Source organism: Protomyctophum parallelum, assembly GCF_964188405.1.
Source record: "Protomyctophum parallelum genome assembly, chromosome: 18".
NCBI lineage: Eukaryota > Metazoa > Chordata > Actinopteri > Myctophiformes > Myctophidae > Protomyctophum > Protomyctophum parallelum.
In genome coordinates, this window is record NC_139716.1 from 24,514,285 (window position 1) to 24,541,345 (window position 27,061).

At 42.2% G+C, this 27,061-nt stretch overlaps 1 protein-coding gene across 5 annotated transcripts in view; it reads right to left on the reverse strand.

Moving 5' to 3' along the window:
- Nucleotides 1-8,624: 8,624 nt before the first annotated feature.
- Nucleotides 8,625-27,061, reverse strand: part of LOC310875899 (RAS guanyl-releasing protein 2-like) — a 68,181-nt gene continuing 49,744 nt past the window's right edge. For 2 of the 5 annotated variants that reach the window (XM_083789331.1, XM_083789330.1), the window contains exons 10-17: nucleotides 26,266-26,346; nucleotides 24,598-24,720; nucleotides 23,541-23,656; nucleotides 22,762-22,903; nucleotides 17,340-17,376; nucleotides 15,274-15,432; nucleotides 12,692-12,754; nucleotides 9,220-12,480 (exon numbers count right to left, since the gene is read on the reverse strand). In XM_083789331.1, coding sequence (XP_083645457.1) covers nucleotides 12,696-12,754; nucleotides 15,274-15,432; nucleotides 17,340-17,376; nucleotides 22,762-22,903; nucleotides 23,541-23,656; nucleotides 24,598-24,720; nucleotides 26,266-26,346 — 717 coding nt within the window. In that variant the 3' untranslated portion in view covers nucleotides 9,220-12,480; nucleotides 12,692-12,695. Of the gene's footprint in view, nucleotides 9,157-9,219; nucleotides 12,481-12,691; nucleotides 12,755-15,273; nucleotides 15,433-17,339; nucleotides 17,377-22,761; nucleotides 22,904-23,540; nucleotides 23,657-24,597; nucleotides 24,721-26,265; nucleotides 26,347-27,061 lie in introns of those variants that run through there. The other 3 variants (XR_014570699.1, XR_014570700.1, XR_014570701.1) reach the window with 3 other exon arrangements.

Consider the following 27,061-nt stretch of genomic DNA (forward strand, 5'->3'; position numbering starts at 1 on the left):
AGAATTTATGTTGGTTGAAATCAGGTGATATTCTGGGCCAGATCTGACTAGTCTTGGTTTGACTTGATCTGGCCACAATCAAGACGTCGCTAATTCGTCCAGGTGCTGACCGTGCTTGCTGGGAGGTGATGGCAATAATACTAATGACCGTAGTAGTCTTCCGTGCATTACATGAAAACTGCTGCCGGACGGACATAAGTTGATTGAGTTGCATACTGTTTGACCCTCTAACATTTCATATTTCTAGTTTATTGAAATAATGTCATGCACATGAGTGCATAGACTACTGAAGGCCTGGCAGACTAGATTTAGAAGACATTTTCAAGCTCTTGCTACTGAAAGGACTATTATGGAGAAATTCCCGTAATTTAACATATCAATGGGTGAGAAGGACAGCTTCTCTTGCCAACGTGCATATTGGACATGGATGGGTTGGGGAGAGACTTAGCAGGGCTAATTGTTATCCATGTTGTCTGACTTACAGTTTTATGTCTGTTTTTTGTCTGCCTTGCCCGATGTGGAACTGCCACCACCTAGTTACCATTAAATTATACATTCTCCAATCCGCTGTGCTGTCTTCTTCAACTAATTTTATTGATTTTGTCAACCAGCAGTCAGTGTCCTACCCAGCAACACCAGGGTCAAAATGTCTCAATGGGAGAGTGGGAACACCACCTCCAACCACACAGATAATGATAGTTCATTGACACACTTCAGCTCAGATTGACCATAAAGCGTGCCTGAACTATCGCTATACGCTTGATTTAAATTAAATAATAATAATAATAATAATAATAATAATAATAATAATAATAATAATAATAATAATAATAATAATAATACAAATGTATTTGTATAGCACCTAGTGCTTTACAGAGCAATGGAGAAAAAAAAGAAAAGAAAAGCCAGGCATAAACAAAACAAGAGCAGTAATGCAATACAGTGAGGACATGAATAACAAAAAATGTAAAGATCAATTAAAAACAAGAGTGTAGAAGTGGGTCTTAAGCTGTGCTTTAAAAATGCATGAACAATGTATGAACATAGAGTATGAACATACTTTACCATGAGTTCAAATAACATTTTATGAATGAAAATAAGTCATACTGTAAGTAGCTTTAATGATATAAAATTAGAGCCACGGACTATAAGAGCCAGGCCTATGTATGTATTTATGAACCCGCACTGCGGTGCCAACACTTCTGAAGTCCCACTTGCTATAAGTTCAAATGTTATCATTTTATTCATGAATAATCAATATAAGTCATAAGTAGCTTTAATGATATAAATTTAGAGCTATATACGGACTGAGAGAGCCTTTATTTATGTACCGTATGTATTTATTTATGAACCCGCACTGCAGTGCCAATTAAGACCTCTGAAGTCCCACATGCTTTCTTCTGATGAAGGCAAATGCTGTTGAAGCAAAATATCCATCATCAAAAGCGATTGTCTTCAAATGAGAATGATTGTAATGCGCCGGCTCCGCCACTTCTGCAATTATAATACTAATGCAATTATGTCTGTCTGTGCCGCTGCCGCTGCTGCAAAATCTCTTCTTACAGTAGGTCGTCCTTAGCTTTAACACATTCATGACGGGAACCTCTTTGGGTGTTTTAGTTATACTTTAGCTATTGAAAAATAGCAGATCGTGCTGCGCTATAAGAGCTTGTAGATCTGCGTTTTTTGAAAAACTCTTGAAAATGTGGTGCAAATCTTTGAATAAAATATTCTTCCAGAGCGAGTATTTAACTCAAATCTTTGCTTCTGTGGAGGGTCGGGGGTCGGCGGCCAATTACATATATTTTTGGGGGTCCTTGATGTGAAAATGTTTGAGAACCACTGACATATAGGTTTTTCAGAAAACTGTCATGATTTAGAAGACATTTTTGTAGAATGGAGCTCAGGTCTGAATTGGTTAACTAAAGCCTGTTTGCCCAGCCAGCCACGTATTAACATTTGTGGACATATAGAAGCTACTGTAGATAAGCTGAGCACATGCGCTCTAACAGTTCGTTCTGTCTGATGAGGGCAGGCCGCTATCAGCTTATACTCCAGCGTGCATGCTCTCTGAATTCTAATTATTTTTTAAGCAGAGATGGCAGTGGACGAGCGTGATTCTGTAGTATTATCCTCATGGAACCAAATATAAGATTTAACGTGCTGTATACTTACTTGTCTGTGATATAATGTCCCCTACCCAGCTAACATTGCCCCGCTAGGTACCACCTCCCGCTGTCTATTTCACAGCGTAGCACGCCCGGGCTGGCTTGAACTTCCCCCCGCTGTCGTCACGTCAAACTATGTCGCTCAGTTAGATTTTCATACCTCTGTGAATTTACTGCGATTTACAGCAGTCTTTTTTTTTTTTTAAGATATTTTTTGCGGCTTACGCCTTTTATTGATTTTTGAAGGGACAGACAGTAGGCTGACAGGAAACGGGAGAGAGATGGGGGGATGACATGCAGTAAAGGCCGTGTCGGGTCCGGGAGTCGAACCCGGACGGTGTTTTATATTATTTCATTTTACAGACAAACAAGATGGTTCCAGAAAGACCCAGACGGTGGAGGCTGGGGGAAACAAAACAACCTCATATCAGAAGTAAGTCAAATGGTTTAGTAGTGAACAATAATAATGTATCATGATGTTCTTTTCTAACGTCTTCTTATGTTGATAAAAGTCCACAATTATTCGAATTAGATAAGATTTGATACGTTGCTTGTGTAGGCTACATAAACAGCATTTTTGCTGTAAATCACATTTTTTGTCATTCTTTGTTCCAGAACTTGCACCATGAAAGGCATTTTCTAAAGTAAGTATAGGCTTACTGTGATGACTGTGGACTTAAATATCAATGCTAATTTTAATCTTTATTTTGCAAATGTAAAAAATATCACATAGTAGGCTAATGTTTAAAACAGACTTTCTTTGTTATTATATTACAGGTGCAGATGCAGTGAATGAGCATTGCCATGCAGGTACGTTCTGAGCCATTTCTTTTACTCTTCTCTCTGTTCTTGTCTCCTCTAAAGGAACTCACAAAAACTGCCCTGTCTCTGCTCTGTCTGAACAGATATTTGGTGGGAACCACTGAATTAAGTAATTACTTTTTGAAACAACTGAACGTTTTTTACTGAAAACAAATTTCAATTTTGTATCTTTGTCTTTTCCTGTCTCTAAACTTCTCAGGACTGCAACCCTGCGTTCTCTACCGCCCTGACCTGGTTTCTACTCCAGTTACATCATGGCAACAACAACAGCAGCTACATAACAAGGTTAAGCCATATATTTTGTGTAACTTCTGTATATATTGGCCTTTGAATCCTGCTGAAAATAGCCGATCTACAAGCTCTCTTGCCTCAAGTTTGCAATGTGTAACTGTGTACCATTGTTAATTTGTTACCATCATGACATTTTAAATGACTGAGGTGTAGAAGGGAGATGGATTTGTATTAAACTAGTGGATGTACAGGCAATTATGTTTTGCAGAAAAAGTTGACTGCACTTTTTTCATTGTATTCTTTTTTACTTTGCAGATGCAGTCATGCAATTCGACCATGAAGCAAGAGAGGGTGACCGTGGACACAGCAGGCACTCAGGACTCATTGTGGGGGATCTTGGACTTCAGTGTCGGCAGTGACGGGAACCTGGGGACAGAGAGCCGGAGACATTGGACAGGGCGCCTTCTGGAACTTCTGCTGGCGGCCACCACCAGTCAGGCTTCATAAAGCTCATCAAACATTGGTCCGTGGCTCAAATGCTGAATAACCTTGGCATGAAAATGGTTTAAACCCACCGCTATAGGGGTTTCCAAATGGACTCTTGATGCTGCACGATTTATTGCTCAAAGGTGAATCTCGATTTCCCTCCAAGAATTGAGATCACGATTCTCATATGATTATACATTACCACCTTCAAAATGTCATGCCATTTTGAAAGTAGCTCTCAAGTAAAAGTGTGGGCACTCCTGCACCAGAGACTCAGCCTGGCCTGCACCCATCGGAGTCTCAGGCCTGCTATACCGGGATAAAAGTTTGGTTTTGAAATGTGAATGGAGTTTAAGTTATTACTTTTTTTCCCCCTGAAAAGTTTAACAAATATTGCGTGCCTATTATGTTTTGATTGATTGATTGAAATATTTATTAACAGTTTGTAGAATTTACAGTACATTTTAAGCACAAACTCAATACAAAGACTGTTAACTGTGAGTGGACGACCCAATTAAGCATTACACTTGTTTACAACAGGGTCCACATTGTTCAATTCATCAAAACATTTAGAGACATACAAATAGACACTTCTATGTAGCTAAAGCAGAACAGGAATTCATCATATAGGAAGCAAAAAGGGAAAAGATACATATACAGTGAGGGGAAATGGGGTGGGGGGGGGGATTCAGATTTTACAGAGGCCAGTTTCGAATTGCAGCCATCCGTAGGTGCCCTTTGAGAGCGGTTTTGAAGGAGTCAAGGGATTCACATGTCTTAATGACTGTTGGTAGGGCGTTCCACATTTTGGTGGCATAGGAGCGAAAAGAATTTAGTCCCTTGTTTGTGCCGAATCTGGGTTGTACATGGTTTGTTGCACTCCCTCTGGTGTTGTGGGTGTGGACTTCGTTTACATTAAGGAAGTATTTAGACAGGTACATGGGTATCTTGGTGGTGTATCGAATCTTGTGGACCAGACCCATTGCAAGATGCTGTACTCTGTCGTCGACCCTAAGCCATCCCAGCCTGTCAAAGTGGGCAGGGGTGAGGTGGGTTCGGGGGGTGAAGCCAAGTAGGAGCCTGACCAGTATGTGTTCTGTTTATTGCTGTGTAACTGTTATTGCAACATTACTGGGCCTATATAACTAACATAACTACTCCACACAGAATAGACTTGGTGTTTTATAGACTTAAGAAATTAAACTTGAGAACTGATTCTACAAAATGTCTTCTAAATCCTCGCAGATTTTAGTTAAAACGTTGACTGTGTTTGGGCCACATTTTCACAAATAGCTAATCTACAAGCTCGTGAGCTTGTAGATCTGCCAACAATCTAACGGCTTTTACAATTATGGTTAAAGTGTTTAAATGGTATGACTGTTTTCTGAAAAACCTAGATGTTTCTGTATCATTGGTGTTCAAACGATTTACTCCAATCTGAAAATATGTTGTTCCAGGGACCGCGCTACGAGCTTGTAGGTCTATTTTGTTTTATCCTGAAAATGTGCAAATCTTTGAATATATATTATTTCAGAGCAAACGTTTTTAACTCATCTTTGCTTCTGGGTAGTCCCTGGAACAACATATTTTCAGATTTCATAATATTTATGGGGTCCTTGACATGAGAACCACTGATATAGAAACATATAACTTTTTCAGAAAACTCATTGGTTTGTGCACGTGCTATACTGCTATCCATGTGGTCCATGAAATTGTCATAACAGTGGTCATGTTTGTATGTGTGTATTGTGTGATGATGGTAGATCACTGCCACCACACACACACACACACACACACACACACACACACACACACACACACACACACACACACACACACACACACACACACACACACACACACTCCCACCCCCCAGTGGGTGTTATTTTATTTACCACATCACTCTCCCACTGTCTCCCAATGCACGACCCCTGCATATCAAAACATAATTCATTTGATAGCCCAACACTGCCACCAAGTGGACCGTTCTAGCTACGACAGCTGCTGTGGTGGAACGCCCTATAGCTGGCTGCATGGTACCATTTGTTTCACACGAGGGGGCAGCGTTGCAAAAAATGCTGTGCGTGTTGAAAATTGTTAATTTAATTTTCCAAACATGATGAACGGACATCAAACCACAGTGCAGTACTTGGCTCTGCTCCCAGCTCGTTGATGATACGACATCTAAATCAATAATCTGTTCATTACCGCCTTACAAGAGGAGACCCAAGACCCATCTGCCACTCAAACTCAGACAGTGTGAGTGTGTGTGTGTGTGTGTGTGTGTGTGTGTGTGTGTGTGTGTGTGTGTGTGTGTGTGTGTGTGTGTGTGTGTGTGTGTGTGTGTGTGTGTGTGTGTGTGTGTGTGTGTGTGTGTGTGTGTGTGTCAAAAACCAAAAACTTTCACTGTACGTGAAATGTCTTCTAAATCCTCGCAGATTTTAGTTAAAACGTTGACTGTGTTTGGGCCACATTTTCACAAATAGCTAATCTACAAGCTCGTGAGCTTGTAGATCTGCCAACAATCTAACGGCTTTTACAATTATGGTTAAAGTGTTTAAATGGTATGACTGTTTTCTGAAAAACCTAGATGTTTCTGTATCATTGGTGTTCAAACGATTTACTCCAATCTGAAAATATGTTGTTCCAGGGACCGCGCTACGAGCTTGTAGGTCTATTTTGTTTTATCCTGAAAATGTGCAAATCTTTGAATATATATTATTTCAGAGCAAACGTTTTTAACTCATCTTTGCTTCTGGGTAGTCCCTGGAACAACATATTTTCAGATTTCATAATATTTATGGGGTCCTTGACATGAGAACCACTGATATAGAAACATATAACTTTTTCAGAAAACTCATTGGTTTGTGCACGTGCTATACTGCTATCCATGTGGTCCATGAAATTGTCATAACAGTGGTCATGTTTGTATGTGTGTATTGTGTGATGATGGTAGATCACTGCCACCACACACACACACACACACACACACACACACACACACACACACACACACACACACACACACACACACACACACACACACACACACACACACACACACACACACACACACACACACACACTCCCACCCCCCAGTGGGTGTTATTTTATTTACCACATCACTCTCCCACTGTCTCCCAATGCACGACCCCTGCATATCAAAACATAATTCATTTGATAGCCCAACACTGCCACCAAGTGGACCGTTCTAGCTACGACAGCTGCTGTGGTGGAACGCCCTATAGCTGGCTGCATGGTACCATTTGTTTCACACGAGGGGGCAGCGTTGCAAAAAATGCTGTGCGTGTTGAAAATTGTTAATTTAATTTTCCAAACATGATGAACGGACATCAAACCACAGTGCAGTACTTGGCTCTGCTCCCAGCTCGTTGATGATACGACATCTAAATCAATAATCTGTTCATTACCGCCTTACAAGAGGAGACCCAAGACCCATCTGCCACTCAAACTCAGACAGTGTGAGTGTGTGTGTGTGTGTGTGTGTGTGTGTGTGTGTGTGTGTGTGTGTGTGTGTGTGTGTGTGTGTGTGTGTGTGTGTGTGTGTGTGTGTGTGTGTGTGTGTGTGTGTGTGTGTGTGTCAAAAACCAAAAACTTTCACTGTACGTGAAAGGTTGACCTTTCACATACGGTATATAGCCTACATAACATTTGTAGCAGGTAGAATGCCTTTGCAACGGCCTGTGTTCACATTAGCTATCTCTTTCTGTTTTTCAGCATTTCTGATGTATTTTTGACAGTGAAAGAGGGGGTGACGCACAGCATCAGCAGGGAGCCTTGGGGATGGATGATTCGAACCCGCTGCTGTGAGGATTATAATCCTGATTCATGTGGTACGGGCTTTCACCAGGTGAGACACTTTTTATGGTAATCTAACCATGTGGTCCAATTGTGATTAAGAATGTCTCCAGGAGAAAAATAGTTGGTTTGTGTTAATGCTAGTGGAGTGTGTGGTTTGGGATTAGTTTAGTGTGTGTGTGACACTGTGTGTGTGTGTGTGTGTGTGTGTGTGTGTGTGTGTGTGTGTGTGTGTGTGTGTGTGTGTGCGTGCGTGTGTGTGCGTGCGTGTGTGTGCGTGTGTGTGTGTGTGTGTGTGTGTGTGTGTGTGTGTGAGACCGTGCGCATGTACTCATTTATTCATTATTGATTTATGTTGCTAATATAACCTCATTTACTGTATAATTAGAAAATATCTCCCCTCATGGAAATGTTGTCAGCCATCTGTTGTGTTTGTATATAGATTTATTTGACGAGGGGTGGAAAAATCTCTCGCAGATTGACCGACTGAGCTTTTGACACAAAAACAGTGTACTGTATCTTGCATTATAGTTGATTGTGATAGTAAGCTGCAATAATAGCTTAAATTCCTTTGAGGATGTGGCTACATTATGTCAATACAGCCTATTATTACATGTATTAAACTGCCATTGTAAGGGCGACACTTATAAAACACCATCAAATTACATTTTTGGTCTTTTCTTTTTATGGCCGCCACAATGCATTTCCAATGGGAGTCACATGGTTTGACCAAACATTTGTGGTGTTCTGTTTCATGGTGGACTATTATTTTTCATAGCGCGACCTCAAATTAATGTTTTAAACATGGTCTTTTATCTCAATCTGAGCCCTAAAATGGGATATTTGATGACAACACACCATGGGAGCCACCGGAGGCAAACGATGGCTTCTAAAAATGGCAAATAAAATAGGCTACTATTAATTATGGATCAAATTAAATGAAACAAACCCGAGATATCTCGTGTTGGCAAAGGCGGTTGTGAGCACTTAGCGTTCAGTGTGGCAAATATTGTGTTTTAAGGGACAAACATTAATGTACTATATTATTACCCTGAAAGATTATTTCACAGACGAAGCAAGAAAATAGTCCAGCCAGTATAGTGACATAGCCAGTATTTACTCTCTCTTATACATCTGGGAAAGAAATACCTCAAACAGCTTTTATAAGAGAGGAAAACCTTGATCAAGGACAAACAATCAGTTACAGTATATAACGTGGCACTTCAAGGTTCACCTCCATCTCTTCGACAGGCACAAGACCATGGAAATATTCAGCTATTTCTTTCATAGTGATATTCAAGATTGCATGTGTCCTTAATTAAATAAAGGAGAATTACCCATGCTACAGTACATTAAAAAAAACTATTGTTGATGTCAGGCAGAAACCTCCTTACTTAAATTAACCAGTGTTGTTTTTGGCAGCAAAAATTTCTATTTTAGTTTTAGTGATAGTCTCTTGATTAGTTTTCACTTCGTTTTAGTCACATTTTAGTCACCTGGAATGTGTTGGTTTAGTTTTAGTCAACTAAATCTCATGCGATTTTAGTCGACTAAATCTACATGTGATTTAGTCGACTAAAATCTACTTTGGCAGGCCTTGATGCCGTCATAATGGCTGAAAATAGCCGATCTACAAGCTCACAACGGGTCGCACTGCGACGCGTTGTGAGCTTGTAGATCGGCTATTGATCAGCTTGTAGATCGGCTATTGTCAGCATGCAACCAAGTGTAAAAGGACTTATACTGGATCTCTTGTCTTGCTACCTAACATTTTAGTCTAGTTTTTATTTGTTGACGAAATTGTCAGTATATTTAGTCTTAGTTTTAGTCATAATAGCTTAGTTTTCATTTAGTTTCCAATATAATAGTTTTTGTCAGTGGAAAAATGTAGTCGACGAACATTTTTCGTCTTCGTTTTAGTCAACGAAAACAACACTGAAATTAACGTCCTACTGCATACTTGGTCACAGTACAGCATCACAGAAAAAAGCATCAAAGTAGTAGATCTGCAAGCAGGAAATGCGGTGCGAAACGACACGTTTTGCGCTTGTAGATCTGCTACCAGTGTTGATTTTGACAGGATTTTTATTTTATTTTAGTTATAGTCATAGTCTCATAGTTTTAGTCACATTTTAGTCACCTGGAATATGTGATAATGTTAGTCTAGTTGTAGTCGACTAAATCTAGAGTTGATTTAGTCGACTAAAATGTGTTTTGGCGGGCCTTGATGCCGTCGTAATGGCACTTACACAAAATAGCAGATCTACAAGCTCATGCGGGTTCTGTGAAAAAAGGCAGTCGGCGAGTATTTTTCGTCATAGTTTTAGTCGACAAAATCAACACTGTCTGCTACTTTGGCTATTTTTCATCTGAATCCTGATAAAACCAGGTTTACCAGGTCATACGAGGTTTCCACCCAACAGAGACAATATGTTTGGCAATAAGAGACATCCTGGCTATAGAGAACGGAGCTCAGGAAGCTTAAAAGCATGCACGGTAAAACATTAAAATACAACTGGTATCAAAATAGATTCTCAGGGCAATACCCCCCCCCCACCCTACCCTACTGCTGTCAGATGAAAGATACCATGATGTTGGTGTGTGGTTGGTTTGCACATGTACTGTAAAATACAGTACAATACTTTTAAATTGTTTGTATTCTGTCATTTTGTGTATACATATACTGTATATATGTAGGTCTTTTGTAGTCTCTGTTGCACTATTGTCCCCAAACTTAAATTTGGGGGAAAAAATTTAATAAATGTATATGTTCTTTTTAAAATGTATTTATCCTAATTTCCAAAATAAAAAGATACAAGACATGCAAGCTTGTAGATAGGCTATCTTCACAACAAATGTAGGTTTAATTAGATAGGACTTACGGTGATAAATGATTAATTTGACATGATGAGGGTTTTCATCTGACAGCAGTGTTTTCCTTCTGTTTTGCTACATTCATTCATTCATTCATAGAACGCTATTAGTACAGAACGATCTCATCTGTGTACACTGGAAGTCAACAGCACAGCAACTATACCATACCACAGGACAGTTATACTGAAATAAACATGACAAAAATATACTGTAACACTGTACTCTGTACATCACGATCCGTTGTCACTGTCCATGCGGTGGTATAAAGCAGTGGTTCCAAACCTCCCCTGGATCCATCAGGACCCACTTGGAGATCTCATGAGGGGCCCCCCACCTGTTTGATCACAACCCATTCCCCGCCAGGATTCATTCATTAATTCACCTTGTATTGCCAGGATTTCCCCCCGGTCAACCCTTATTTTGAAGAGCCAAAAATCTGCGACCGGATGTTACGTTGTCTTCTAACTAATGTGTGTGTTGTCGCATATCACTTCTGGTTTCGCGATGAGGGCAGAGAAACCATGATGGCGAGGATCACAGCGTCGACTATGGGCCGTGGAATAAACCTGATATTAATCAAAATGATGCAGGTTCACGCCAAAGGCGGGGACTGGGTTAACACGTATAACACTGGCATTTTCACTCACGTGGTGTACTTTAGGTAGCCTATGTATTTATTGGTATCAAAATGAAATTTCTTTTTCAAGATGTTCATATATACTGTAATATATATAGGTCTATGTTACATTAAAATCTTAGTGTTTAGCCAATTATTTGAGGGCCCACTTGTAATACCCTTGAGACCTACCAGTGGACCACAGGTTAAGAACCACTGCTTTCAACTGTTGTTTATGTTGTCTGCAAGATGGCTGCAATCTCCACTACATATCTGACAATATCAATGCATTGGAGAATTTCTATTTTTTCTCTTCTTCTTCTCCTGGATATGACAATAAAAATTGGTCCTACAATTGGCCCATTGAAATCTACTTCAAAACAAGACGCTACAATACAAAGCAGAGGGTCTCAGAAATACTGAGACTGGTCTATGTGGCATTAAGTTTACATTCTTGGCAATAACAGCACCTGTGGTTTTTTTAGAAACACATGGGAACACATACATGTACAGCCATTGCAATCTGCAGCAACGTGCACGCCAAAATAGAATTCCAAAAAAAATCAACTACTCCCGAAATTCTAACGAGTAAATATTCGTCTGATTTACTCTTACATTTAAGTGTTAAAATAAGTCATGTTTTTCTTTCTTTCTTTCCTTTTTTTGCAGTATAGAGCGTCGCAGTCCCACCCCCTTTCAAAACGACGAGGGCACCAGAAGAGAATTTATCATTCATAGACGTTTCAAAAAGTATTTAAAGGAGCATTCAGTGATTTGGAAAAAACCCCGCTCCGCCCCGGTAATAATATGTGCACATGCACGCACTACAGTGGGGGGACACGTGACAGGCCAACAGCACACACACCAAGGCTCAATCCCCGCTCGATCATGATTGGCAGAAGGCCCCTCTATATCCTGATTGGATGAAGGCTGGGCCACGTGCACCTAGCCAAAAACGAAACCTATGGTTTTTTTACCCCCAGCCCCAGGGGTTAACTGGGGACAGGGAGGAACTCCTTATGGTCAGCACACTCTATAGTAGGGAGGATTATCGCAACAAAACGAAAAAACATTATGTGAAATTCTCTTCTGGTGTCCTCGCTGGGGGACGAGACTGCGACGCTCTATAACACTACATGTTGACATGTAACCAAAATGCAGAGATTTTACATAGAATACCACGTACAAAGACATTCCACTTTGAGTTCACATTTCTCAGCACATTCGTCTCTTTGCATGAAGGGATGTTGTTGAAGTTGCAGTAACCATATCTGTCCACTAAATGGCAGCATGTAGTAGGTATGCTTTGTCGTGTTCAGTGCAATTCAATGTTCTGTTTTTTGAGGCCTGTCTAGATGTCTAACTGACATTCAGGCTGCACTCTCTTCTCTCTCTCTGCCACAGCATGGCTTCCAACATAAGTGCTGGAATTTCCAGCTTAATCCGCCAAGCAAAGGAAGGATTCTGGGGGGAAAAAAGAGCAACGGCAACTTCAACAGACCGATCAATCAATGCGACACATCCTCAGTGTTTTCCTTTTTCCTCCTCTTCAAATATCCCCGTAAGCCCACTCTTCCTGCGTTAGATGGTCTTGTTTAAACAAGACAGCGAGTGCCTGTGGACGTGGTCAGGCCTCGGAGCCCGAGTGCCAGCAGAGGTAAATAAACATCCTCACCTGGTTATAGGTGGATGTCAAACACACCGTCTTCTACCGCCTCGATGTCTTCTTCCGCAATGACTGGAGGAGATATGAAAAGAGACGGCAAAACGTAGAGTATTATATTTGAAATGTATTGTGTTTACTACTCAGTCAAGAGTAACCTGCCCTTGTAAGAGAGTGACAACATAAGTGACCACCACCGAAATGGTTCATTGGCTATAATTGCTATTCAAATCAAATCAAATCAAAAAATAGCCAGCGTAGTGCAGCCAGTAGGAAGCAATGCCTCAAACGGTGATTAAGTGAGGAAACCTTGATCAAGGACAAACACTTAGTTGTAAACGAGGCACTTCAAGGTTCACCTTTTTATCGCACTTTTTATCTTCATCATTTTTCAAATACTGTAAAACCACGGAATGTCAAACTCGCTCACAGACACTCATTAGACTTATCACTATAATAATGGACTACACTTCAGAACTCTCTAAAACTGAATGGATTGGTCTCCATAGAGACATATTCAGGGTACTACTTGAGGACACCTGATCACTTACCCCAATTTTAATTTGGATTAATTGACGTAATACTTTTGAATGAATTTGTATTCATCAATGATGAATTGTACATGTTTTTATTGTGTTGTGTTCGTTTTATTGTGTCGTGTTATATGTTTGTCATGGACCCCAGGAAGAGTAGACTAGTATAGCTGCTACTTCTGTGGCAGCTGATGGGCATCCATATGAATAAAGAATAAAGGACTGCAGCTGCATTTGAGATTATTTCAATGTTGTTCATGGATTCTTAATAGGACTGGTTGTTAAAAGATCCCTAAATATTCAGCACAACAATTGGAACGCATTGAAGATGACCTCTTGGGTGGGGTGGAATTGTCAATGATCCCGTGGTGCCACCAGTACGACACATCTTCAGTTGTGTATCCCGAACCTCTGCCGAGGTTGGCCCACCACAGGCTGATCAGACTATATACTGTACATACACTACATACAGATTATACTAAAAATTATAAAATTGTATAATAGCTAAAAGCATTTGGTGACCCCAATGGCCTTTGCTCCAACACCACCCTCACCACCCTAATATCCAATTACTGCACACACACACACACACACACACACACACACACACACACACACACACACACACACACACACACACACACACACACACACACACACACACACACACACACACACACACACACACACACACACACACACACACACACACATCTCCAAATTGAATTGTGTGTAATTGCCATTAACCATCCGTGCGTCCATCAGTGGTTGCGTTGTGTATTAAAGGCCCCCAGGCAGGAGGGGTCCTTGGGTGCGTGCCAGGGGGGGTTCCCGGCCAAATGAAGAACAGTTCCACTGTTATTTCAACAGCTAAGTTTAGCCCAATGTGATAATAATGCATAAGAATGACTATTCTAGATCAAACATTGATTTCTGTAAAGTCTTTGGATTGGATCTGCAATGCAGTTGTTGTTTTTAACTCTCCAAATGTTTCTCTGAGCACACTGCAGGTGGCTCACCTGGCAGAGTGCACCATATTATCTCTCTCTCTCTCTCTCTCTCTCTCTCTCTCTCTCTCTCTCTCTCTATAAAGCATGCCAAATGCTAAAAATACCCACCCAGCTCAAAAAGCAAGGAAAGCCATGAGATTGTCCTCTGTTGAGCGAACCAGTCTATAATTACTTATATCCCACCGAACAATGTCTCTTTGTGAGGCGATTGTTGATTGGATGAATGCACAAGTTTGTACGTCTGTATATAGAGCGTCGCTGTCCCGCCCCCTTTCAGAACGACGAGGGCACCAGGAAATGATTAATTTTCCCCATAGACATTTCAAAAAGTATTTATTAAAGACCTTAACCCATTTAGACCTGGGGTCGATTCACAAATCCGTTTTCTGAAAAACCCATATTTCTATGTCAGTCGTTCTCAAACATTTTCATGTCAAGGACACACAGAATTATATGTATGTGTAGGGCGACCCCCATCTGAAAACATGTTGTTTCAGGGACCCCCCCCCCAGAAGCAAACATATGCGTTAAAAACGTATATATTCAAAGATTTGCACACGTTTTCACGATTTTAAAAAATAGCAGATCTACAAGCTCATAGCGCGGCACTCAGTGCCGTGCTATGAGCTTGTAGATGACAATGAACAACATGTTTTTGGGGCTGAACAAATAATTAGAAAGAAGGAAAAACAACAAAATAAAAGTGTTGTACCCTGCCCTTTTTTCGTCTTTCTGATTATCTGTTCCGCCCCCAAAAATGTGTTTATTGTCATGATTTGTCAATTCGGCTGTTGGCTTTGTCCGAGGCTTTGAAGGTCTTTAAATAAATACCTTTTGAAACGTCTATGGGAACAAATTAATGGGGAATTATTTCCTGGTGCCCTCGCAGGGGGGCGGGACTGCAACGCTCTATAGGCCTAGTAGTATAGTCTGTAGCACATTTTCCATTTGTTCCCTTCCATCAGACAGAGCTCTTCCTACAAAGAGGAGAAAGGTAAAGTGTGTGCGTCAGTGTGCGTCCGTGTGTGTGTGTGTGTGTGTGTGTGTTCACCTGTGTTCTGCAGGCTGGGCGGGGTGTTGGCAGGCGGGGGGAAGCTGTAGGAGCGTGCCTGCAGGCTGGGCGGAGCCTCGTGGCTGATGCTCTTGGTCCGCTTGCGGCACTCCACGGCCAGGCGACCCCGGCACGCCTTGTGGCAGTTCACCCCGCACGCTGAGGGGGGGGGGGGGGGGTGGGGGGGAGAGGAGGGGACATCCGTCAAATATATTTCCCCCGGATAATACGATATTATATATAACACTTTCATTTCATTCACAGAGAATGTAAACTGATTTGTACACAAGCGTCACAAAGTAATTTCCTTGAGCGGTAATTCCGCCAAAATCCTGCAACTTCCAGCCAAAATAAATGATACCCTCTACAGCGTGCTATATGCCAGTGCCACTGGAAATGGGCATCTGATATCTGGAACGCACAATACTCGCACGTACACATGCGCTCGCGCGCACGCACTCACACCTGCCCGTTGATTGCAAGGCACCTTGCACTCCGGCTACAATATGCCAACGTCAGCAGACAAAACTTGACCGTGCATGGCTGACAGTTATCTACTACTGCATGGACAGTGGACACGCGCGCGCGCACACACACACACACACACACACACACACACACACACACACACACACACACACACACACACACACACACACACACACACACACACACACACACACACACACACACACACACACACACACACACACACACACACACACACACACACACACACACACACACACACCCTGCTAAAGACATTCCACACTGCAGGCCATTAGTTTCAATTACATCCCTGTGGTTCCCTCTTGGACTCTGAGCGTAGGCTAACAGTGACACGGGGGAAGAATGTGTGAAGGTGGGGGGAGGGGAGGGGTGGGGGGAGATTCTCATTGACTTCCTTCGCCTCTCATTAATGTACACACACACACACACACACACACACACACACACGCAGGCACGGGCGCACACACACACACAAGCACATACACACGGTCAGGCTGTCAGTGAAATGCAATCTACACTAGAGAGTGGACAGGATGCAGGGGAGCTAGGGCGGGAGCGCACAGTCCTGGTGTGTGCGTGCACCGTGTGTGCGTGCGTGCGTGCGTGCGTGCATGCGTGCGTGCACTGGCACGTGTCGGAGTAACTATCTCTGCCGACCATCACTGTTTAATTATTTGTCAGTGAGTTGGACCGATAGGAAGGAAGGAAGATTGATTGGGTTGGGGAGATGATGATGATGGTGGTGGTAGTGAGTGTGTAAGTCTGTGTGCCTGTGCATGTGCGTGCGTGTGCCTGTGCTGTATGTGCGTGTGCCTGTTCATCTGCACGTGCGTGCCATGCGTGCATGGCGAAAGCAAATAGGTTTGCCTGTGTGTGTAATGTGTGTGTGTGTACACTTGGGAAATAAGGCACCTTCTTCAAACAGCGCTCTGCCAGAGACCCTGAACAGACAAATATTCCACCCTAGTAGTGGGATCATTGTGCTCATTCAATCACCCACTAACAGGGTTTGAACGAGGAAATAAAAGGGGCCATGCTATGTTTGCCATACAGTAGCTTCCACGTTGTTGACATTCAGCCGACCGTCGGTGTGTGTGTGTGTGTGTGTGTGTGTGTGTGTGTGTGTGTGTGTGTGTGTGTGTGTGTGTGTGTGTGTGTGTGTGTGTGCACTCGCACGTGACTCTGACGGCTGTCTGGAAATCAATGGGAATGGCATAACCTCATTCAATGCTGCGTTTGTATAGGTTTTCAAGGTTTTCAACCTTTTCCATGTTTGTCCATTATTTATTCAGCATTTGAGACACGGACCACCATTTGATGAGATTTCGTCTCTCCGACCTAAAACTTAGAATAATGTTGTCGCCGTCTGCTAAGATTTTGTCCACAATGAGAGATAACAGGCAAACGTTGATCAAAAACACAATTCTTCTGCATTCCCTAGGATAATTGTATTGACTTCTTGTAACTTAAGTACTGCAGATGTTTAACAATAAGTGTAGATTGCCGTAGAAACCTCTGTGACTGACAGAGTTTGTGTGATACGGTGGCTCTCTTACCTTTACACTTGTAGCCTTGCTTGTAGAATCCCCATATCTACAAAAAGAGACAGACAGAGACAGAGTTCTATAAGACAAGAGATGCCAGCAGATGCACAGTATCGATTCAAGTACAATTGGGTCGTCTTCAGAGTTGACGACGTTGATACGAAACCAATCAAACAAACACATCCAGAGAGATGACAGCAGAGAGAGAGAGAGAGGGAGAGAGAGAGAGAGTTCTATGAAAACAAATGATGCCAGCGAGAGAATTGCCCGGATGAAGGGCAAAGGAGAGGAACAGACCATCGAAGGGGTAAAGAGTGAACAGAGAGGACAGAGAGGACGTGGGCCGTTCAGAAAGCAGGATGTGTGCGGCTGGCGGACGAACAATGACATAAAAGAGACGTCTGCCACATCTGAGGATGGACAAAAAAACACTGACCTCCTCACGCGCGCGCGCGCACACACACACACACACACACACACACACACACACACACACACACACACACACACACACTCTTCATGTGTACTTCTCACCATGAGTACTTCAAGGTCCTACACACAGTGCATTCATTCCTCTTTGCTGCATGGCCACTTACCATACTTGAGTTGTATAGTACATTTCTATTCCAGGGAACTACAGTGCTTCACCCCTGGAGTAGCCTCAGAAACCCAGATGTTTTTATTTCCAGGGAGAAGAAAAAAAAGTCTGGGGCCGAGTCCACTTCAATTCGACATACGTACAATAGAGCAAACGTCGCTCACTCTCTGCTGATTTCTGATCATCTGCACCATTGTTAAACACACACACACACACACACACACACACACACACACACACACACACACACACATACACACACACTCCTCTCTCTCTCTGTCGCTCTAATTAATTAGTCTCATGTCATGCAGCTACGTGTAGTTTCTCCCGGCGGATCCTGCCGGGAGCTGCCTATGCCATAGAAATCATAGGTGAGTTCCAGTCTACCCCTGCAGTGACTGAAGAAGTTCTTTTGATCAATTTGATCAAAAGATGTTCTCCTTATTGCATGTGTTACTCCACTACAAATACACAAACAATGCCTCCAAGAAAATAATTATCCCCTCAAAGGTGGATTGCAATCTGGGGGTGAGAAGGCGAACAGAAGGTATGCAAATGGATAATGTAGGGTTATCTCATTGACAATCTTCATACCGCAAAAAAAAAAGCATGTGTCCTTGCTAACATTATAATAAAGATATATTGAAATGCTAAATGGTTCAGTTCATAATAGAATTCAGACTCCACCACCGGTGCAAGTCTCTTCTAATGCAAATAAATAGGGATGTCCCGGATGTTTCCGATCCGATCCCGATATCTCAATTTCTGTATGTGCCGATACCGAATACCGATACCAGTGTTGTGATCTCGTGTTGTGTTTATAGCAGACTCCTCTATGAAATGCAGCTTTGAGTGGAAAAGCAAACTCCACATGTCCCAACATTTTATTTACCTGCCATAGTGTCAACCCATGTGTCGGATCGCTGGTTAGACTGGCATATTTACAGATGACTCGATATGACAAATAAGGGCCGATCCGATTTTCCCGATACAGATACAGTATCGGGACATCTCTACAAATAAAACATCTGTGCACACTGTATTTCCCATGCACTACAATAACAAATACTATTTCAAAATAAAGAATGTTCTTCTGCACTATCTTGTCCTACCAGACAAACTCAAGGTTTGTTTCCCTGCAAGGGCACAGTGTGGCATTATTATGGCAACTAAATACTGCACACAAACACTTACCGTGCGTACAGCAGGGGTTCTCAATGTTTTGTCAGGCCAAGGACCTCTTAGCTGAGAGTGTGTCAATTCATAGTTGTTTGTTTGTTTACACATCTTCCCATGAATATGTTGGATTTGTGTATTAATGTGTGAGACACCTAACCTTTTATATTATACAATATTTGTGACCAGATTTGAGAGCCTGCCATTGTGGAGAAAAACTGAATATATTTATATTTGATCCAAAATGAGCACGGGCAGACTCTTCACATACTATAGAGCATGTCTGAAATAAATATTTATAATATTAGAGCTGAAATCGACATGTAAATAAGTCAACTTGACCGTTGGCTAGTCTGGTCTGCTCCTTTTCCCTCTACACCAACTCTCCAAGCTCAGCTGCTGCAACAAGAGGTTGGCTAATGGCTAATGTTCCCCTTAGAATAGGATTAGGGAGGTGAGGGTTGAAGCTCCTAATGCACAAAGATTTGGTGCCCCCCTGTAGTAACGCCAGTTGAAGAGCCCTGCCGTACAGTGAGAAACATTGGTTAAACTTAAACATTCCCCTCCTTTCTGTGTGGAGTTTGCATGTTCTCCCCGTGTCCCCTAGGGTAGGTACTCTCACATGTTCTCCCCATGTACCCTAGTGTAGGTATACCCTCACATGTTCTCCCCGTGTCCCCTAGGGTAAGTAAGTATACCCTCACATGTTCTCCCAGTGTCCCCTAGGGTAGGTACTCTCACATGTTCTCCCCGTGTCTCCTAGGGTAGGTATACTCTCACAAAAAACATGCAGTAATCCTGGTCTCTAAACTGCCTCCCCCTGGCCAGCCGGGGCGCCTGATGGAGGGGAAATGAACTGGTCGGAATAACATGTCCCTTCCACGTGCTACATCCTGCCGGGGAAACTCTCCCCTGTCAGGTGAAAAGAAGCAGCTTGGACTCCTCATGCATAGAAGGAGACATGAGGTCAGTCCGCTGCCCCCCTCCCCCCAGGTTGGCAGAGGAAGTGTAGCGCCAGGATTATATAGGATAATTGACACTGGGTGAACAAATGGGTTACAAAATTGTGGGATAAAAAACAACATTCCCCTCTTACGTGCCTGAACAAAAATATCACAGCTAGCATTGTTTGTCATCTATGACTTTAACTATTCTCTTTAACATTCTTGGTTGCACATGACTTGTGTTGACTAGTGCATAACCAAGGCAGACCGATACCCTCTGAAGTTATTTTCTGCAGTGAGAAATGACACAGGACATGATAACTCAATTCCGCTCTTTTCGAATTCCAGCACAATAAACTGCCAAAGGCCCTCCGGACGGAAGCACGCGTGCTGCTGTAGTCTCATACATACGCAGTACTAAAACCTGACGCGGTCAATAACTCCACTACAGCTTTGAACTACCCCCGCTGAGCATAATGTAGAGTTTAATCTCTGAATCATTAATAGGACGATAAGACTGGAGCGGGCTGTCGTTAGAATGGAATATGATTATAAATATAGATCTGAGTCACTGGGGGGGTCACTGAACTCCATAATGGTTGTGGGCGGCCAGGCATAGGCTTGTTTCTTTTTCTTTTCATTTTTTAGTGTTGACCGTTGAGCCAGAGAAGAGAGCTGATAAATGGGTTTGCAGAAAAATATTATTTTTGAGCGCTGGCCAAGAGGAAACCACAAAGCATGTATAGGGCGGTGGAGGAAATGGCTGGTATATCAGCCTCATACCACCACACACAGGACGAGCAGAGTTGTACAAAACGACACGGGTGTTTATCTTTTCTGTGTTGCCAATTTTAAATAGCCACGTAAGGGGTGTGGAAATGACAGAGCATTATTCCTCTTATGCTGCGTTCACACTATATGATCGGTGTGTGAAGATTACACAATGCATACCATTGTCTGTATCTATGCTTGTGTGCACGTGACCGTGCGTGGCGTGCACCTGACGCATGTACAGTACCTGGTGCATAACAACCTGCACAACTGCATGACTACAACGATCTACAAGTGTGTATTTGTGGCCTTTTGTTGTAGGTTCTTCTCAGTCCACAGATTCACCCCCTCAGCTCCTCATTAACGGCTGAGTCACTGTTCAGCTCCTTCCTGGGATAATAGTACAGGCAATGAGGGACCATTGCCTGTACACACAGGAGGGTTATTGATCTTCTCTGCTACATTATGAACCCTCCAGGTCACTTGGGACAGGTGTGCTTTCTGAACACGGAAAAGTATAGCGTTCAGCTTTCATGTACCACCATCTAGAATAAACTCCCACGCAATTGCAGGTCTGCAACAACGATCCCGGTTGTGCTGTAGCAGACTCTCGTTTGCCACTTGAGCGGTTTTCATTCTTTTCTCTTGCTGCACTGCATAGCTTATTTTATATTATATTACAAGAATATTATATTCTTGTTTTTTTAATAGCTATTTTTTTTATTGTGTTCAAAAGCCCAGCGCGTTTCCATTGCACCTTTGTCTTCACATCAAAACTATTCATAATCTTCAGTGCACTGTATAAAACAGGGCTTAATGTTGAATGTGAAGCACTTTGAATTGCCTTGTTGTTCCAAATGCACTGTAGAAATGAACTTGCCTTGTCAGAGAGCCTATGAATGACCTCCCTCCCTACTGTACATTACCCAGAAGGCACCTGCAGAATGACATGGCTGTCTCAGGTGAGGTCTGAGTCAGCCTGAAGTAACACTTCAGGCTGACTCAGAGCTCACAGACCACACAATGCTGAAGGACACTGCTACATGAGTAAGACCTTTGCACACAGACACCTTCCAGCACCTTAAGAGCTAGAACCAATGACACAAACTCTTCATGAGTCATGACACTGCTTCTCCTCTGATGGTCTGATTATTCCTCGTTTTGTTGTTTTGTTTGCAATTTTCCATTTTGTTGTACTTATTGCTGCTACGATATCTCAGGAACAAAAACTAAATAATGTTACCGGTATACATGTGTCTGTACACAAGCTGTAACACCAAAGAAAAGAGAGCTCAATGGAAATAAAAATAGAGTTAAAGAAACGTTGAACGTTAATTGAACCGAGAGCTGATGTTTGTTGTTTTGCTGCTTGGCTCTGCTCAGACAAAATAAAGGTTGTGCCTGCCAGACAACATTTGACGCCTCCTTAAATTCCTAGAAGAGGCATGGAAACGCGACTCGCTCTATCATTCAAAACAAACCCAACAACAATGATCAAGACAAAGACAATGTATGCATCACTATTCCCCTCACTTCACGCGGTTGTGATTTTTCTACACGTACACGTACAGTGACTACAGACAGTGAGGAATTTAGCAAATAAACCCATTTAGACCCGAGCTCGATTCTACAAATGTCTTCTAAATCATGACAGTTTTCTGAAAAACCTGTGTTTCTATGTCCGTTGTGCTCAAACCATTCATGTGAAGGACCGCAAAAATTATATGTAATTGGCCCGCCGACCCCAATCTGAAAATATGTTGTTCCAGGGACCCCCCCAGAAGCTAAGATTTGAGTTAAAAACGTTCTCTCTGAAAGAATATATATTCAAAGATTTACACTACATTTTCACGATTTTTCAAAAATAGCAGACCTACAAGCTCGTAGATCTGCTATTTTTCAATAGCTAAAGCATAACATAATGTTTAAAACTTCGTGCACTCACAAAGCCGGCGCAGTGTTCGCAGAAGGTGGGCTTGACGTAGGTGTTCTCGGTGAACGTGTGAATGAAGCCCATCTTACAGTTGAGCAGCGAGCTGGCTTTCATGAAGTAGTCGATCATCTCCTCGCGGCTGATCTTGCCGTCCCTGTGAGAGCAAAACGGAAGTAAAGAGTGTCAGGATTGATTGATGCTTGACAGGTGTCTGTCACAGCTGTCACGGCTTCCATTGATTCCTAGAATAACAACTGAATCACTGAATGACTTCATGTATTTGATGTATGTTTTTGTTCTTGCTTACTGTAAATCGCTCTGGATTAAGAGCGCTTGCTACAGTAAATGACTGAATTGTAAATTGTAATAACGCTAATCCGCAGGCTTGATATAACTTTAAGAGTGTACAAATGGAACGGTTCCATTTGTATACTCTTAAGCCCTAACCACACCAAAGGGTCACCATGCAACTCCTTGGGTCCAAACGTTTGCAAGGAGTTAACGCTTGACCCTAGTGATTCAACGCTTAAATCCAATAGCCCAAACCCTTTGGTGTGGATTCCATGCGTTGAATCACTAGGGTCAACGTGGGTCAACGTGGGTCAACGTGCAACAAGACATATCGCTAAAACCGTCTCGAACCTTTGGTGTGGTTGGGGGTATAGAGTTACAGACCCATGAGGGTCCATTTGGTTCCTAACTATATCTATCATTTAGCTGGAACTAAACTCTAGTTTAACTCTACTCAGGACCACTTTGAGAACCACAGCGCTAGATGTCTGGTCTCTTACTGGTTCTTGTCCAGTTCTCCAAACTTGCTGAGGTAAGGGAAGTTGTTCCTGATGGCTTCAAACTCATCCCTGGAGATGTGTCCATCGCCGTCCGCGTCAAAGTTCTTGAAGACCGACTGGAATGACCAGAACATTTAACGCTTTCAGTACATTCATTTTCAACCATTTCAACCTATGATGGCCATGTTATTATAGGCAAATAACAATTTCCCGAAATAAACACAATTATTTTCTTGTGAAAACAGCAGATCTACGAGCTCACAATGCATCGCCCGACTCATTGTGAGTTAGTTTGTAGATCGGCTATTTTCATTAGCGCATCACAAAGTATATAATAGGGCTAAAGTGGTTCATATGTGATTGATTATGTATCACCGATCAGCCAATGTAAAACAATGATATGACGATCGGATCAATTTAAATTATTTAGTATTCACTTGATTTGAACTCTGTCTTCAATACAGTATTTTCTGAATCCTTACTTCAAAATGTACTATACAATCATCATAATGCCTCACGAATGACATTTGTTTGTTTTTCTGCTTTATTCATATCCATAATTCAGTGTTTTCTGCAGTGTATGAGTAATTACTGTATTTAAAATAAAAGTGCTGTTTATTTGCTCCACTGTGGAAGAGATGTGACTATATGAACAGCATGTAACCGTTGAAAAAGGACTCAAATCAAATTACTATAATCCCATTATACCGGTATATATATATAATCCAATAATCTCCAGTTCTGGTAACTATGGCAACAGATCACTCTGTGCCAAGCCAATTTAGCTGAAGATCTAACTGCGTGCTACAACAGTTAACATGTAGGAGAATAGGCTGTAATTAGCACCGAGGTGTTTGTGTGTGTGTGTGTGTGTGTGTGTGTGTGCATTGCATGCGTGCATTGCGTGTGCGGCGCGCATTGCGTGCATTGCATGCATTGCGTGCGTTTCGTCCATTGCGTGTGTGCTTTGCGTGCGTGCATTGCGTCAGTGTGTGCGTGCGTGTGTGCGTGCGTGCGTTTGTGCGTGCGTGCGTGCGTGCGTGCGTCTGACACTCACCTCCACCATTTTCTCGATGTGTTTCTTGATGATGGTCGGGTCGGCGTTGGGTTTGACGGACACGGCCCACTCATCGATCATGCTGGGCTTAGGGTCAGGGGTGGCGGGGGAGGGGCTGGAGTTCTGTTTCAGGCCCACCCATCACCCACCCACCCCCAAAAAAAACCTCAGGTTACATCATACTTGATAGCTTTTATACTCATCACTGTGTTTTATGAAAAATTGGACCATCCGACCCCATTCGTAGAGAACAAAATTGTGTTTTATTTAGGCCCTGTGTGGCAAGGACTCTCTGAAACTGCACAAACTGGTCTCTATCGAGTCATTTAAGGCACTACTTGAGGATGCAACACATAGTGACGCGAGTGTACAGTTTTTTTGTAGTATTAGCATTATATGTTATTTTTAATATTGTCATCTATATTTCACCTTATGTAAAATTGTGTTATTTGCTGTTTTGTATGAGTGATCATGTTGTACTCAAGGGCGTCCTTGCAAAAGTGAGCATGCTCTCAATGGTCTTCCCTGATTTAATAAAGGTCAATAAAATAAAATGAAAATAGATGGGCAACTGGAGGCCCGGGGGCCACATGCGGCCGCTCACCTTCACTTAATGCGGCCCGCAGGTTAATATCAGAATATTGATATTGGTATTTATTTCAGCTGTTACAATTCCAAACATGCAAACATTGACCCGCTTTAATTTAATTACTTCAGTCCATATTAGTAGCTGAATGTCCATTGTATGTAGTTCATAAAGTTAACACAATTATAATTAAAGGCATTTGAAATGTAATAAAAATGTTACTTTGCAGGATTCCAATTTTCCATTCAAATAATAGCAAAAATAGCAAAAATAGCTGATATACAAGCTTGAGCTTGTTGTTGATCGGCTATTTTTACTATTATATGCAATGTGTCCCTCTGGAGTGAGTGTGGAACAACAGTGCTCCCTCTCCATTGTCAACGTTGCCCACCCCTGGGTTACGTCATCGACTATGCGTCTGTCTGTGCTAGGCATGTAACGATTCACTCAACTCACGATTCGTATCACGATATGAGGTTCACGATAAGATTTTTCACGATATAAAAAGATATATATATTTTAAAGAAAAAATATTATTTTTTTAATTTTATATTTATCTTCCCCCCTGAGATTTTTTATTTAACTACATTGCAAAAGAAGTAGCATTACTTTTGACAGTGCAGAAACATAATTGCCTTCCTTGATGAGCATCGATGACCATCATCACCTGGGCACAGTCACAGACACACACAGCTCCCCTCTACAGTGCTCTACTACTGGAAGTGACTATCATCTCTCTCCATAGCACTTGAATATGATGGAATATGACTAAAGCTCACATTTCACACCTAAAAAAAATATATATATATATATATATATATATATTTCAATGAATCGATTCGAATAGATTCATATCGTCGGGATTAATATCGATATACGATATATCGTTACATGCCTAGTCTGTGCACAGTTATATGCAATGTGTCCCTCTGGCGTGAGTGTGGAACAACATCGTCAACGTTGCCCACCTCTGGGTTACGTCATCGACTATGTGTCTGTCTGTGCACAGTTAAAGGTCGGTGGGGAAGATGACGATAATGATCTCCTGTATAATGGACCGGTGTTATAAAATCAATGCTCACCGCGGGCCTGGCGCTGCGGGGCTCTCGCTGTAAAGACATCTGGTAGATCTCCTCTTCCGTGTGATACTGGTCTAAGGACACCTGCACAGCACGGCGGGACAAATGGAACAGCCTCGTCAGATCGTCAAAATGTGGAGTTATAAAAAGCTTTGCCTTGTTTCGAGTCATGAGTGAAATGTCCTTTTTTTACACATGGCGAGATGTGCTTTCACTGGAGCACTGATGTTTTTTTTTGTTTGTTTTTTTAGACCGATACGATCACCGATCTTGTGCATGAGGGGGAAATGTGAATATTTATTAGAATATTTATTATATGTCTAAACTGTTCCCGTGTGTGTGGGGAGGAAGGGGAGAATGTTTAGGCCTGTAACAAAGTCGGACGGAGCGGAGTCTCCTTTTTATGCTTTAACTCAAATCTTTGCTTCTGGGGGGGTCCCTGAAACTTCATATTTTCAGATGGGGATCCGCGGCCAAATACAGATAATTCTGGGGGTCCTTGACATGAAAAGGTTGAGAAACATTTCAGAAAACTGTTTAGATTTAGAAGCATTTTTTCGGCCTCAGGTTAAAAATGGGTTGAAAACAAGCACATGTTTGGGACAAGTTTCAGCGGAACAGTGTAGGAGTATAAACAGAGTGACAGACTAGTACAGCCAAGATTAAAATAGCAAGACATGCCATCTCCGCTTTACTTCCCGTATCTGCGTGAAGTAGGTGGATGCCTTTTTCAGGACACCGGAAGCAGGTTGGAGTCTATTCATTACATTAGAAGAGTGAACAGCTTATCTGAACCATT